General features: G+C 54.5%; 2 protein-coding genes across 6 annotated transcripts; one reads left to right on the forward strand and one right to left on the reverse strand.

The window, feature by feature from the left end:
* The first annotated feature begins 361 nt into the window (after positions 1 to 361).
* SLC34A1 (solute carrier family 34 member 1) lies at positions 362 to 12,563 on the forward strand. Of its 5 annotated transcripts, none has more exons than XM_019450453.2 (13): positions 362 to 431; positions 1,629 to 1,795; positions 1,946 to 2,095; positions 2,185 to 2,313; positions 2,385 to 2,528; positions 3,449 to 3,560; positions 3,685 to 3,880; positions 3,965 to 4,060; positions 8,963 to 9,032; positions 9,305 to 9,472; positions 10,489 to 10,605; positions 10,706 to 10,830; positions 11,513 to 12,563. In XM_019450453.2, exons 2-13 carry the CDS (start codon positions 1,687 to 1,689, stop codon positions 12,014 to 12,016), a joined length of 1,920 nt encoding a protein of 639 aa, XP_019305998.2. In that variant the 5' UTR covers positions 362 to 431; positions 1,629 to 1,686; the 3' UTR covers positions 12,017 to 12,563. The 5 variants fall into 5 exon arrangements, with proteins under 5 accessions (XP_019305998.2, XP_019306001.2, XP_053763111.1 ...); XM_019450455.2 differs by having other exon boundaries at positions 382 to 431; positions 1,686 to 1,795; XM_019450454.2 differs by having other exon boundaries at positions 414 to 431; positions 1,635 to 1,795.
* A 1,550-nt stretch (positions 12,564 to 14,113) lies between these two features.
* On the reverse strand, positions 14,114 to 14,999 carry PFN3 (profilin 3). The gene has a single exon (XM_019450461.2). It carries the CDS (start codon positions 14,591 to 14,593, stop codon positions 14,180 to 14,182), a length of 414 nt encoding a protein of 137 aa, XP_019306006.1. The 5' UTR covers positions 14,594 to 14,999; the 3' UTR covers positions 14,114 to 14,179.
* Between the last annotated feature and the right edge of the window lie 448 nt (positions 15,000 to 15,447).

Genomic DNA, 15,447 nt, shown 5'->3' on the forward strand with positions numbered 1-15,447 from the left:
TGCACGTCAAGGCTACAGAGCATTTGGGTCACTCCGTGTGGTGTCCTGTCAGGCCAAGCATGAGGAGAAGGGGCTGGAGCCATGAAATCCCTGTGGGGACCCTGGGAACAAAGTGCCTGAGTGGCATTAGGGTCTCTGCCTGGGGACAGGAGATGTGTCTGTGCCCTAGCTGGGTCTCTGTCTCTTTCAGCCTAAGTTTCTGTGTAGGGGAAGGGAAAGCCTGACCACAGACTCCCCCAGCAGAGCTGACGATTAGTAATTAACTGGGAGGAATCTCAGGGGTGAGGTTAATTGGGGAACAGGGAGGGTAGCTAGGGTTTTGGGACTTTGCCCTTGACCCAAGGGTATAAAGGGGAGGGTCCCAGCTCTTCCTCAGGCCCCTGGGGCTTCCTTAAGCAGCCGAGCAGGAGCTGAAACACAGAACCCCCAAGGTAAGCCCAGGACGCCCTGTCCCAAACCCATCCCCAAGTCTTAGTAGGAAATAGCCCATCACCTCCACTCCCTTACCTCTGTCCTAACTGTGCTTCCCCTCTCTGCACCCATAACATCTCAGTCTCAGTGCAGCCTGGCTCAGTCCAGCCTGGCTTACTCCCCCAAAGTAAAAAGGACTCGTGCTCTACCAGGGCTTGGAATTCAGGCCAGCCCCTCACCCCCACCACAACAGCCAGGGGCCCTTGGGACATTATAGGGGTGTAAGGATATGTGTTGCTAGCGCAGATTGGCACTCCTACCCCATCAACGAAGAACTCCTGGTGCAGTTGAGGGTGTGCCTAAAGTGAGCCGAGGGCTTCCCAGACTTGGGGATAACAAGGGGGGAAACCTCCTTACCTAAACCAGTCCTGGTCTGAGACTCATTCATGAGAGAAAGGCCATCTGGCAGGGAGGGAGGTAGATGGGGAAAGAAGTTCATTTGCCGGGAGAACCCAGGAACTTGGGATCCAGGCCAGTGGATCCTCCCCCAAGTGCATGTCCAACTGGTCCCATGAGCAAGCAGGTGTCCATGGCTCCTCACTGCTCTCAGGATGATCCAAACTCCTCCTGCATGTGCAGACTTGGCCCACATCTGCAACCTCTGCCAGTACACATGTTCCCAGGTCCCCTCCAGCCGCAGGGCATTCTCATCTCCTTCCAGCCCAAGGCTCCTGCACACATGCCCTTCTCCCTCTCCATCTGGGAACTCCCACTCCTGCTTCATTTCAGCTTGATTGTCTGCTCTCTCTTCCCTCAAGAGTCCACCCCCTGCCACGGGGCACTCTGGTAGCACCTGTATCTGTCACTAGAACACATGTCCCCATTGCCACTTGCCATCTATTTGAAGGATTATTTCATTGACATCTATCTCCCCATGAGACTTTGAGCTTTTAGGGGGCAGTTGTCCTTGTATTTATTTAGTTATCACTGCATCCCATCATTTAGCTCAGCGTCTGGGATAGAGTAGATGCTCAATCAATACTTGCTGAATGACAGAATAAATGAATCTGGGCTGAGCACCTGAGTATGCATCTCTGAGTATATGTGGGGGTGGAGGGTATACTTCACTGAGTGTGTGTTTGGGATTTACACACCATGGGTGTTTGTGCATGTAAGTATGCAGGTATGGATGTTGAGGGGTGGTGTGTATGTGTAAGTTTCAGGACACAGTAGTTGTCATTCAGTGTTGCTGCGGCCCCACTGTGTGTGCCCAGGATGATGTCCTATGGAGAGAGGCTGGGGGGCCCGGCTGTCTCCCCACTCCCAGTCCGAGGGGGACACATGATGCGTGGGACAGCCTTTGCCTATGTGCCCAGCCCTCAGGGTGAGTGCTGCTGCCATCCCTGGTCCCTGTGTGCCCCGAGTTGCTCACATCCCTGGTGAGGTCTCCATCCCTCTGCCTCTCCCCCCCACCCCCAGCCAACCCTGCCTGTCCCAGGGCTTCTGAGAACTGCTGACCAGCCTCCCTCCCCAGTCCTGCACAGGATTCCAGGGACCTCCGCTTATGCCTTCCCCAGCCTGGGCCCTGTGGCCCTTACTGAGCACAGCTGCCCCTATGGGGAGGTTCTGGAGTGCCATGACCCGCTGCCTGCCAAGTTGGCCCTGGAGGAAGAGCAGAAACCAGGTGGGCCTGGGAAGGGGGTGGACAGCAGGGGCATCAGCAGTCAGTGCCCTAGACCCTGGCCCCTGTGCTCATGGCTGGCCCATCTCCAGAGCTTGGGCTGGCCCAGAAGCTGCGCCGGGCTGGCATGACACTCCTCAAGGTACCACTGATGCTCGCCTTTCTCTACCTCTTCGTCTGCTCCCTGGACGTGCTCAGCTCTGCCTTCCAGCTGGCTGGAGGTAGGGCCAGAGGAGGGGATCAGGGCAGGGTTCCTGAAGGGCATCAGGCAACACTGGCTCATGCTCCCCAGGGAAGGTGGCTGGCGACATCTTCAAGGACAATGCCATCCTGTCCAACCCAGTGGCAGGGCTGGTGGTTGGGATCCTGGTGACTGTGCTGGTGCAGAGCTCCAGCACCTCCACGTCCATCATTGTCAGCATGGTCTCCTCCGGCTGTGAGTTGGCTCACCAGGGCTAGGGAAAGAGCATGGGGGCTGGTGTGTGGATGGGGGCTGAGGTGGTGTGTCAGGGCCAGGAGGCCGGGGGCAGGGGGGAGGAGTGGGGACAGGTTGCTAAAGGCAAAGGGCAGAGCTCCAGCATCAATCACCCTGTCCTCCAAGTCAGGGCCAGGAGTCTCAGCCAGGAGGGGTGCCCCAAGATCTGGAAAGGGTGCCAGATGGGGAGTACAGCCCCAGGAAGGCTTAGCTCCACATCACCACACAGTTCCTTATTCTATCAGTCGGGGAAAAGGAACCTGCTAGAGATATACATATGATTAATTGCAAGGAATTGGTATACATGATTGTGGGGCTGGCTAAGCAAGGCCAAAAGCCATGGCGCAGGCTATGAGGAAGGGCAGACTGGAACTCTTGGGCAGAAGCCAACGCTGGGTAGCCTCAATTTTGCTCGTAAGGCCTTTTATCTCATTGTATGAAGCCCACTCAGGTGATCAAGGGTAATCCTCTCTATTTAAAGTCAACTGGTTGTAGAAGTGACTCGCATCTGCAGAACACCTTCACAGCAACATCTAGACTGGTGCTGGGTTGAAGACTGAGTACTATAGTCTAGCCAAGTTGACACACAGCACTAACCATCACACTCGTGCACATGTGCACACACAAGCACAGATATTCATTTGCATACAAGTCATGTGCCCTCATCTGCATATGTGCACATGCAGTGCATCTGTTCACATACATGCACACATATAGCATGTGTCCATATGAACCTGTGACACCAAGGCTGGGCAGCATCATGGCAGGACTGCCCGACGGGGGCTGGGACATGGGTAGTGAACCTGGAGGGATGTGTTGTGGGGACAGGAGCTGAGTGACTCTCACATAGTTAGTTAGGAGGTCCTCTCTTCTTCTACCAGTGCTGGAGGTGAGCTCTGCTATCCCCATCATCATGGGCTCCAACATTGGCACCTCTGTCACCAACACCATTGTGGCCTTGATGCAGGCGGGGGACAGGACTGACTTCCGGCGGTGAGGGGGTAGAGTGGTGAGGGGCCTGTGTTTGTCAGTGGAGGGTGGTCCCAGGTGCCAGGAGCCCCCAGCCGTAAGTGCATCCTGGCTCTGGCCTGCCCTGCAATGTGGCCTCCCTGCCTAGGGCCTTCGCGGGGGCCACGGTGCACGACTGCTTTAACTGGCTGTCAGTTCTGGTCCTGCTGCCCCTGGAGGCTGCCACTGGGTACCTGCACCATGTCACTGGACTGGTGGTTGCCTCCTTCAACATCCGTGGCGGTCGTGATGCCCCTGATCTGCTCAAGATCATCACAGAGCCCTTCACCAAGCTCATCATCCAGGTGGGGGCAAGGTTGGCACGGGGTGGGGGCCGGGGGATAGTAAAGACCCCTCTCTCATTCTCCCCACCCACATCTTGCCCACAGCTGGACAAGTCTGTGATTACCAGCATTGCCACCGGTGACGAGTCCCTGAGAAACCATAGTCTCATCCGGATCTGGTGCCGCCCAGACCCCATGGAGGTGAGTCTCAGGTCTAGCCCCAAGTAATGTTGTCCTGATTCCTTCCAGTCTCACAGTGACTTTAGGCAGCTATTACCAATCAACTAGAGTCAGCATGTAATTGATTTAGCCCAGTGGTTCTCAAAGTATGGACCAGCAGCATCTGTACCACCTGGGAACATATTAGAGCTACAAAGTATTCAGCCCTTCCCTAGACTCTAAAAAAAACACTTGGGGCGGGGGGTGGCATGCCTATGTTTCAACAAGTCCTCTAGGTCTGCTCCATGCTCAAGTTTGAGAACCACTGGTCTAGCTCAACCTTCTGGTTTCACAGGTAGAGAGAACAGGCTTCAAGAGGCTGAGACTCTCAGAGCCTGTCCTGCCGGTTCAGGGCCCTGTGTGCAGGCCTAGCAGTGTGGGGCTCTCTCCCCCCAACTAGGGTGCCAGGGAGACTAGTGATTCAGCTCTGCTGTGTTTGGGGACCCAGGTAATGGGGGGAGGGGGAGGGAAGGTGGAGAAGGATGCCTTGGAAAGCCGGACAAACAGGAACAAGACAAGAAGGCCACGTAGAGACCTCACTGGAGACACAACAGCCACTTGTGCTGACATAGGGTTTCCTCCCCCTGGAGACTGCCACAGGCGTGTGTCTACTTGCCCTTTTGCACCGTTTCCCTGCCCAGAATGAAGACATTGATTGGAAACTTGTGGACCTGCCATTACACCAGGCTAACAAGGAAGCAGGCAATTAGCACACTTTCTCACTCAGCCATAAAAAAGGAAATGCTTCATCAAAACCATAATCCACAGTATTTGCTTCTCCCTAATTATCACATATAAGAAGCAACTCCATTTGGAACAAGATATAAGGAAAGCTGAAGCCAAAGGCGTAGCACAGCCTGGCCCCCTCATCCTTCCTACTTGCTACTTGATGTTACCGGCCCTTTATCTCAGCGTGAACAGAGATCATCCTTTCAACCCTGCCCTATGAGGTTCCTTTGCATCTGAGTGGTGCACAGCTCTGTTTCAGTCCTTCTGAGTGTTCAAGGCAGTTTGACATCAAAAAGCCCATACGGGCAGCTCTTACACTGGCTTTGTGACCCCTCTAACACAGTGCCACCTTCTCACCCACCCTCTGGGCCCTCTCTCAGCTCTCTGAATTGCCCAAATCCTCTCTACTTCATAGCAGAATCTGGACGACAGAGAAATCACACGGTTTGATCTTCACACAAAACAAACCATGCAAGGGAGGTCCTGAGCTGTGGAGGTCCTCTCTTGCTCTGAAATCCCCGTTGCCTACCTGCAGCTGCATTCAGCAGGTCTCCCCTTGTAATACGTACACCGGACATAACCCTGTCCCGATGGGATCCTCACAAAACGCTGGCAAGGTGGACATGAGTATCCCATCTTCCACAAGAGGAACTTGATGCCCACTGACGTGAAGTAACCCACTCAAGTTCACGTGGCAGGGGCTGGCCTCACTGCTCCTGATGCCACTGGCCTGAACACTGGTTTCTCATCCCAGCTCTCCCAGGAGAACTTTTCTTTAAGAGCAGTAATGGGATTTCCCTGGCTTGGAGAGTAGCTGAGGGGTGGGATCCAAGCTCCCTGTTCTCACCCTCTCTCTAGGTCAGATCCTGTGGAACATGGCTCCGCAGCCATGTGCTTGCTCTTGCTGTGTGTGTTGGTGGTTTCTGCTGCACCAAAGACTTGAATCTTTCCTTTGGCCACTGAGTCTCCCTTCCAACCTGTCCTCGTGGCCTCCAGCTTTCACCAAACTGGACCCAAGCTCACCCAAAACAGTCTCCAAGGAACGAAGTCACCAAAGACAGTACTGGGAGTCTGAGACGGTGGAAAAAAACCCAGAGGCAGTTTTAGTGTCCCAACACCTCTTGACACTCCAGGGACCTAACACTGTCTTGGAAAATTACCTTCTTATGTACTTATCCTATGGATTGTCAACCATACTCGCCTGGTCTAAACGAGCATCCTTTGAAGACTTGCAATGGGGAAACAGGATTTATCACTTGCCCATTTTATAGTTGAGGAAACTGAGGCTCAGAGAGGCTTGCGGAAGTCCATGCCATTGAGGTAGGATGAAAATCCTGCTGGAATCTGGAGCCCATGCTTCTGAACCCCCATCTCACTGGCTCTTCCAGAAGCCAGCCTGGAACCCCCATCTCGCTGGCTCATCCAGAAGCCAGTGTGGTGTTCCATCATATGTGTCCATTCCCCGCTCTGCCCACCAGGCCTGAATGCCACCAGACAACCACAGCCACCCAGAGACTGCTCCCGAGTGGTAGGTACTGCTCTAAAAAGGATTTCTCCTCTTTGCCACCAGACGGCGCTGCTGGCACGGTGATTTCTGCTTCCAGAAAAACAAAGACCCTAGAGCTCCCCTAACCCTGCAGGCTGAACAACAGCACAGGCCCACATCCTGTGCATTTCTCTCCAGGGGAAGGATTTCTGGAGCCTGGCAGTCTTCTGTGAGCTTAATCTCAGAGGTGCTTCCTTAATTTGGGGTGTCCCTACAGGCACTTAGATCCTAACTCTCTTCCAAGATTCCTCAATACTAGTCTCTTGGGAAGAGGTGGGCAGCATCATAAAACTCACACTGTAGGAAAGGAAATTGAGGCCCAGAGAGCTTAAGTGTTCCAGGATCACATAGCTGGGAGTGGCTGAGCTGGGATCTCAGCTTAGGGCTGCCTGGTGCTCATTTATTCTGTTCTTCCCACAGAGTTCACCACCCCCACCACACCCCCAGGCCCAGGCAGGATGGGCACATCTAGGGATATGTCCCAGACCCTGGGCTGCCCAGTTCTTTATCTAGGCTAGAGGTCCCACCTTCTAGACAAGGAAGCCCTGGGCCTGCTCCCTCCCCTCCCTCAGTACCTACCCCCAGCCTGACTGTGCAGTCTACCCACTCTCTGGCCTCCCCACTCTCCTACTTCTCTCTTGCCCTTTACAGTCTCTGGATTCCCCTCTGTGAGCTCAGCCAGAACCACACAATCCCAGGCATGAAGGTCAAGGTTCAAAACCCTCAAGGCCTTAGCCCTGAGTCTTGCCCTGCCCTGACACAGCCAGCCCTGAATGGGACCCCAGCGAAGTTCCTCCCTTAAGAGATCCATAGGCCCAGCCAGGTCAGTGGGGCACAGGCTGGTCAGGTATGCACTCATCTCAGGGGTCATCTGCCTCCCAGGGTTCCAGGCTGGCCCACCAAGGTCCTCCCCAAAAGGGCCAGGATCCTCAGGCACACGTGCAGGAGTCATTGATCCTGACCTAGGAAGTCAATCTCATGCAAACACATACACATCCACCCTTCCCATCATGCAACCCTGAATGGGCCCAGGGATGGAGGGGGGGTCTAATCCGTATTAGGAGGCACAATTTACTGAAGACTTGTTATGGCATAAGCCTGCAGAGAGCACTTCACACACATTTTCTCCTGTAACCTTTATAACAGCTCTTTGGCTATCCTGCTTTAAACAGGTACAGAGAGGTGATATGACTTGCCCCAGGTAGTTGGTGTTAAGAAACAGGACTTGCTCAGATCTGCTGGACAGCAAACACATGGCTCTCTCCCATCACTCTCTTGGCCTGCTTTTCCAACACAGCCCAACAGAGAGTATTCTCTCCTGGTTTCTCAGTTTGCACTTCTGGCCTGGGTTTGAGGGTGCCCCAGGCCCCAGGTGTGGCCAGCTGGAACACAGATGAGCACAGTGTCCCACTCACAGTGACACATGTCACTAAAATAAACCTGATTTAAAGCCAGACACCAGAAATATTTCTTACTATTATACATTTTATAAATGACACAGTTTGGAATAAACCCCAAAGAAGCTGCAACATTGAAGGGCCAGTCCTGCACCTGAAATGCTACCCTCAGCACAGGGGAGGTCCAGGGTGGGGGTGGGAGGCAGAACTCCCTGGGGACTGGACCAGGGCCCCTATCAGCTCCCAGAGAGGCACAATGTGTATAAGGAAAATTTGTAGCTCTTGTGTTCTGCCTGGGGCCCTGGGAGTAACTGCCTATTTCTGGGGCTCAGTTCCTCCTTTGTGAGATGGTTTCTCCCCATCCGAGCCCAGCCCACTTTCTCTTTTCAAGGCTAGAATCCTGAGGGAAAGGTAAGGCACCCCAGTTGCATGAAAAAAAAATCATAATTCCTCAATCCAGTGAGGTTGCAAATTAGTGGCCCTCACAGGATTGTAAAGTATGTGGTTTCTCTTGTAAAATTGGGCCATTTGGCCATGCTGGGCTGCATCCCTGGATGGTGACAGAGGCCTGGGCCTGCCTGGGTCTGGGCCCTTTGAATTGGGGGGGGGGGCTCCAGAAGAAACTCCCCTCACTTCACTGGCAGTAGGTGTGGGATGGAGGAAGGGTGGGCCTGGACTTCTCTCCACCGGTGGTTCCCCCACTCCCTGTACCCCAACATCCCCCCATAAGGATTTGAGCGAGAGAACAATGGGGCTTGGGCTGATGGTGCCTCAGGGGAAAGGATGGGGCACAGACACTGGGGAAGTGGGAGGCACCAAGAGACAGACTGATAATAAAGAATGGGGAAGGGAGAGTTTTCAGAAGGAGGGCCATGGTCAGTAGCACCCAATACCAAGGAGAGGTGGAAGAAAACAAGGACAAGAAGCCACGGGATCAGGAGGCTGCAGGCTCCAGTGAGAGCCAGATCAGCAGAGTGATAGCACAGAACATTCAGAGGACTCACCACGGCCATATTCTTGTGTGGCAGGTGTTTTCATCCCCATCTCTCCAGCGGAGGAGACAGGCTCAAAGAAGACAAGCAAGCTGTCCAAGGGGACGTAGCCAGGAGGCCCACTTCCATCCCCCCATCCCCCACCTCTTCCTAACCCCCACCTTATCCCCAAGCCCTGCTGCATTTTCCTAAATTCTAAGTCACGCTCCTCTTAATCTAGGCTCCCACTCCCATGCCCAGGGCAGAGGCCAATACCAGCTGGACCCTTGGAAATGCCACCATGGAGAAATGTGAGTGTCTGCATCATGGGAGATGTTTGGCATGGCAGGGGCAGAGCCGGGCAGAGGAAGGGTGTCCCCAACCTGGCCACTGCTGCTATCAGCCTCAGGAAAGCCAGCTGTCAATCAGCCCAGCTCATGGGCTTGGGTTAGGCCCTGCTGTTGAGGCTGAAGTAGCCTGAGGTGGGGCCTTAGACTCCATTCCCAAAAGGGCACTAGAGGTGGGATGCTGGGAACCAGCTGTGGGTGTTCAGCTCTCAGCAGCCTGACACCTCTTCTGCCAGGCAACCACATCTTCGTGGACACAGGGCTCCCTGACTTGGCTGTGGGGCTCATTCTGCTGGCTGGCTCCCTAGTGCTCCTATGCACCTGCCTCATCCTCCTTGTCAAGATGCTCAACTCTCTGCTTAAGGGCCAAGTGGCCAAGGTCATTCAGAAGGTTATCAACACTGGTAAGCCCCAGGAACCGGGTGTGTGGGCCCCAGGATGGGCCCTTCCAAATCTCACTAAGTCCCACTTGCTATGTGGTCTGGGTAAAGCTCTGCCATCTCTGAGCCTCAGTTTCTCCCTGTGAACAAAGAAGAGGTTGGGCCAGGTGATTTCTAAGGACCCTGAGGTGCTGGCAGCTGGGGACCTGAGGCTGTCTCTGGCTGTGGTTCCATTCTAGCAGGTGGCTCTAGACAGATCCTCAGAGGCCACCAATTCATTCAACAGATATTCATTAAACCTGTGTGCCCAAGCATGGTTTAGTGCCAAAGATACAGAGGTGAGCCCCAGAAATGAATCCTACCCTCAGGGGGCTCACAGGCCAGAGGGGGAGATGGATATACAATGAAAAATAAATGAGTGGGGATATATTCAGATAGAGAAGTTACTGCTGAGAAGAAATCAAAAGTGACAAATATACAGTATGGAAGATACCTCTTTCAATGGGTGGTCAGCGGCCTCTGTGAGGAGGCTGAATGAGGAGTAGTAGTCAGATGTGTCTGAAGAGTGAGCCAGGCAGAGAGAGGTCAGTAAGGTAACAGGGTGGAGCAGGTCACAGGGTCCCCACAAGCTGTGCTCAGAGCCAGGACTTTATTAAGGGTAATGGGGCCACTTTTGGGTTAGGGGTTGGGGCAGGGGAGTGACACCACCTGATTTTCATTTTAAACTGCATTTCAAACTTTTGAGACACTGCCTGGCACCAGCAGAGGCTAACAAATGCTGGAATAAGGTACATCTATGGGAGCTTAGGGAAGCAAGAAACAAAGTCCGCCAGAGGGCCAGGGGTCAGGGAGGGCTTTTCAGCAGCCATGATATCTGATATCATGTAGGAGGACTATAAGTGGAAGCCACTGCAGTTGAGCAGGGGACTGACAAGAGCCCACTTGGAAGCTGGCATCCAATACCTCCTCCCTAAGAAAGGTCCTGGCTACTCTCCCAATGCCCTCCTACTGACCCTGCTGGGATGGGGGTGTCCTCGTAGACTTCCCCGCCCCCTTCACCTGGGCCACAGGCTACTTTGCCATGGTGGTGGGAGCTGGCATGACCTTCGTTGTCCAGAGCAGTTCTGTGTTCACCTCAGCCATCACTCCACTCATTGGTGAGTGCCCATGGCAGGGCAGGGTGGGGCAGGGTGGGCTGGCAGGGAAAGGGCTGAAGGAGGGGGCTGAGGAGAATCTGTCTTCTCTGTCTGGCCTCAGGCTTGGGTGTGATCAGCATCGAGCGGGCCTACCCCCTCACACTGGGCTCCAACATTGGCACGACCACCACAGCCATCCTGGCTGCACTGGCCAGCCCCAGGGAGAAGCTGTCCAGCGCCTTCCAGGTGCGCCTAGGAGGGTGCCTGCCAGGGGCAAGACAGGGCTGGGACTGGGGTGTGGCACCTGACCCAGGGTGGGACATCATGTAACAGAGTTTTTGACTGCCTACTAGGGGCTGCCCACTATGCCAGGCTCTGGAAACTATACGGGCCAAAGGAGACCGGGTGCCATCCCCAAAACCTTAGCATCTAATGGGTAGACATTACTCACATAATCACACCAATGACAGTGAGTGGGATTTGCACTCTGAAGAAGGGGTGCAGCGAGAGGGGGGCTGGCCCATTCTGAGGGATTAAGGACAAGTGGGTGGGGGGGAAGATGGCAAAGGGGTTGCTGTTCTAGGAGCAAAGAAGTAATGACAAACCTGAGGCTGGGGCCAGGGTTCGGACCAATAAGGATGACAGAGCAGCTGAGCCAGAAACTAGAATGAATCTTTTTACTGCTGAGTTTGGGCAGAATCTGTTGGGGAATTTGCAAGAGGGGTCAGTGGGGGAAAATGTGTAGAGTTAGGGCAGCATTTATTTACTACCTGGTCTGGAAGTGTTTCAGTATTATGCTAGGAGCACATCTGCCCTCTGGTGACTTTCGTGCTGCCTTTCCAGGCCAGGCTCCTATTATCTATCCCTGCCGGCCTGACAGGGAGCTGGAGCCATGCCCACCTCAGCCCCTCTGCCCTCTCCTCTACAGATTGCCCTCTGCCACTTCTTCTTCAACATCTCAGGCATCCTGCTGTGGTACCCAGTGCCCTGCACGCGCCTGCCAATCCGCATGGCCAAGGCGCTGGGCAAACGCACTGCCAAGTACCGCTGGTTTGCTGTCCTCTACCTCCTCCTGTGCTTCTTGCTACTGCCCTCGCTGGTGTTTGGCATCTCCATGGCAGGCTGGCAGGCCATGGCGGGGGTGGGTGCACCATTTGGGGCCTTGCTGGCTTTTGTGGTGCTCGTCAATGTCCTGCAGAATCGCAGCCCCAGACGCCTGCCCAAGTGGCTGCAGACATGGGAATTCCTGCCCCACTGGATGCACTCCCTGCAGCCCCTGGACCATCTTATCACCCGTGCTACTTTGTGCTGTGCCACTCCTGAGCCCCGCTCACCCCCGCTGCCTGCCAGGGTCTTCCTGGAGGAGCTGCCCCCTGCCACACCCTCCCCCCGTCTGGCACTGCCTGCTCAACACAATGCCACCCGCCTCTAGCCCAGACTGCCACCCAGGGCAGGGAAGGGCCTGTGCCTGGGGCCCACTGTAGAAGGGCAGGGGGGTGTGTCTGTGTACTCTGGGCACGGGCCTGTCCTTGTACAGGTCCTCAGAGGTCTGGGCTTGTGTGACTGAGAGTCAGTGTGTGTGCATGTGTGGGCATGTTTGGTAATACTGTATGTCAGCCTGCATGTGTGAACTGATGCACCCGTGGAGGGCTGTGTGCAGGCTACAGGGTACCTGGGTATGATTTTGAGTCCTCTGCACACCAGGAGGCTTTGTTTGGAGACCTGTGCTTGGTTCTCCTGGACACACAAGTCCGACTCAGTGGAGCAGCAGTAAGGTGGGTCTGAGGACAGGACCTGCAACTGTTTGGTTGTGCATAGATGTGGGTGCCTGAGTCACTGGCTGAGTTCTCACCCTCCCTGTCACCTTCCTTTCTCTACTTGCCACTCTCCCCCTCACCCAGTTGTTCTGTGGCACCACTACAACCCCCTTTCCCAATACTGCGTGATGAAAAAGGAATTAAATTCTCATGCATTTACAAGTCTGTTTGCTTCCATCTGGGGAGTGGGGGTAGGCCATGGCTTGGGGTCCAGCAGCACTATTTCCTGCAAGCTCACCCCAACAATCCACTTAACCCTACCTTAATGAGCCAAACCAGATTCAGACTCCCTGGGAGTCCCCCCTAGGGCCTGGGGCCACCCCCAAGGCAACCATAAGAAGGGCTCTCTGCACCATCCCCACCCACTCTCCCACCCTCCCCATCCAGCTGACTTCCTCTGGTCTCTCTCTGCCTCTGGACTTACCCACCTTACTTCCCCTTTCTGGGATAAGATTAGTGTTCCAGAAAACAAGTGACAGGTGGGGGCTTGTCGGGGGACACTGAGGGAGGGGACAGGGAAGGTGAAGATGGGCAAGAGAGGCCATGCTCTGGGCCTCAGCACATAGTGGGCAGGGACTGGCCACCCTCCCTCCCACCTTTGTCCTTTAACTTTGGGCAATAAACCAAGCCTCATTTAAACCCATCCAAGCTTTTCAGGGCACTGGGTGGCTCAGTTGGTTAAGCGTCTGGCTACAGCTCAGGTCATGATCTCACAGTTTGTGGGTTCAAGTCCCTCTGTGCTGACAGCTTGGAGCCTGGAATCTGCTTCAGATTATGTGTCACCTGCTCTCTCTGCCCCTTCCACCCCCAAAATAAACACTAAAACAAACAAATCCATCAAAGCTTTTCAATTCCTCCTTTTCCATAGGGCCCCTGGAGCTGAGGCCTGCAGAGTGAAGGTCAAGGGGTAGGGAATGCCTAAGTTCCTCCTTCTAGTCTAGAGAGTCCTCTGGGGCCTTTGGACTCCAAGGAGGCAGACGGCTATAGGGTCCAGACCTCGTCGTGATGGTCTTGGCCATGTGCTCTTCTCCCACTCCCTTTGGGATATGTGGGAGGAGATGCAAGAACCCGGGAGCCCCAGAGTTGCTCTCCAAGCTACCAGCCCTACTCCGTCACCCACTGACACTTGAAAAGGCTTCCTCCTGCCAAGTAGAGGGGGTGACTAGTACACTGGCCTCCAGCCTGACTCCCTGACCCCATAGGGTCTAGCTGGGGTTTGCTTTGGGAGGGGTGTGGGAGGAACTACTTTTACAGTTTGTCCCGCACAGAGGTGTGGAAAGTTTTCTTGGGAAAGGGCCCTGGGAAGTCAGGCCAGAGGCCTCTGCAGGGCATTCATGGATAGGAGGGCCAAATCTAGGGTACAGGAGGCTGGGAAGCCTCTGAACTCAAAATCCCAGCCCCATCAGGCAACCCCTCTTCAAGAATCTTTCTAGGGCGCCTGGGTGGCTCAGTCGGTTAAGCATCCGACTTCAGCTCAGGTCACGATCTCGCGGTCCGTGGGTTCGAGCCCCGCGTCAGGCTCTGGGCTGATGGCTCAGAGCCCGGAGCCTGCTTCCGATTCTGTGTCTCCCTCTCTCTCTGACCCTCCCCCGTTCATGCTCTGTCTCTCTCTGTCTCAAAAATAAATAAACATTGAAAAAAAATTAAAAAAAAAAAAAAAGAATCTTTCTGGAAACTGGTTTCCTCATCTGCAACTGCCCAACACGCAAAAACACAGGATGAGCCAGCCAGGCCCAGCAGTTTATTTGGACGCAGCCACCAGTGGCCTAGCTGTACTGCTATGTGCCCTGCTTGCGTAGCCCATTGATCAGCTCATGCACTGTCTTGTTGAGGATGCCCCCATGCACACCCCGTCGGCCCATGAGCACCAGGAGCGCGCGCGGGGTGTGGCCCACGCAGACAGCACGCCCATCCAGCCCTTTAGTGCGAGCGTCCAGAACACCATCTCCCTCAGACAGCAGGTGGTCTCGGATGACACAGCAGCGGCGGCCTGCCACACTCAGGCCGGCCTGCAGGAAGGTGTGCCGATCAGGCCCTGTGAGCACACCCACCTCCTGTGGTGATATGGCAGCTAGAAGGCCCCCAGGGCGCGATGCCCACACGCAGCGATTGTCTGAGTGGCCCATGATGGCCACGTCATCAATACGCTGGTCCCGCAGCACTGCACTGATATAGCCTTTCCAGTCCCCCATTCTGGCTCAGAGTGTGCCCCTCGCCTTGCACTTTTAAGGGATATCTGGCTGTTCCGTGTGCCTGGAACTCCATGCACTGTGAGGCATGTCAGGGCAGGGTTGTGACATCGAGGCGTGGTGATGTCACAGAGACACTATGTACACTGGAGAATGTGTACATGGGGTGAGGGAGAGAAGCTCATATCTTAGACCTGTGTAAAGTTGTAAAGTTAGCCTGAAGGATAAAATCACACCGATCTGTACAACCCTTGAGAAACCAACTTAAATGGCTCACTGAGTGCAGTGTGCACCCGGGTTTAAGAACAAAAAGAAAAAGGGGTGCCTGGGTGGCTCAGTCGGTTAATCATCCGACTTCGGCCCAGGTCATGATCTCACAATTCGTGAGTTCAAGCCCCATGTCGGGCTCTGTGCTGACAGCTTGGAGCCTGGAGCCTGCGTGGGATTCTGTGTCTCCCTCTCTCTCTCTGCCCCTCCCCAGCTCATACTTGCACTCTGTCTCTGTCAACAATAACTTAAAAAAAAAAAAAAAAGAACGAAAAGAAAGAGAGCAAGTCTGGAGAGCTAGACCTCCCAGACTGGTGACCATTGAACCCCCCAGAATCCTCAGTTTGGTTCAACGTTAGGAACATCAGCATCTCCTGGGAATCCGTTAAACAGATTGCTGGGTCTCAACTCGAGAGCTTCTGATTCAGTAGTATGGGAGGTAGCCAGAGAATATGCATTTCTAACAAGTTCCCTTGTGACGCTGCTGCTGGTGGTCCAGGCACAATTTGAGCCCCACTGCTCTAGTGCAAGTTCGGGTGGGGGTGTTATCCACATTGCCAGCTCTAAGAGTCCACAGCACTGTTTTAATG

This window comes from Panthera pardus, unplaced genomic scaffold (assembly GCF_024362965.1).
Source record: "Panthera pardus isolate Hobbes unplaced genomic scaffold, ASM2436296v1 HiC_scaffold_2, whole genome shotgun sequence".
Classification (NCBI taxonomy): Eukaryota; Metazoa; Chordata; class Mammalia; order Carnivora; family Felidae; genus Panthera; species Panthera pardus.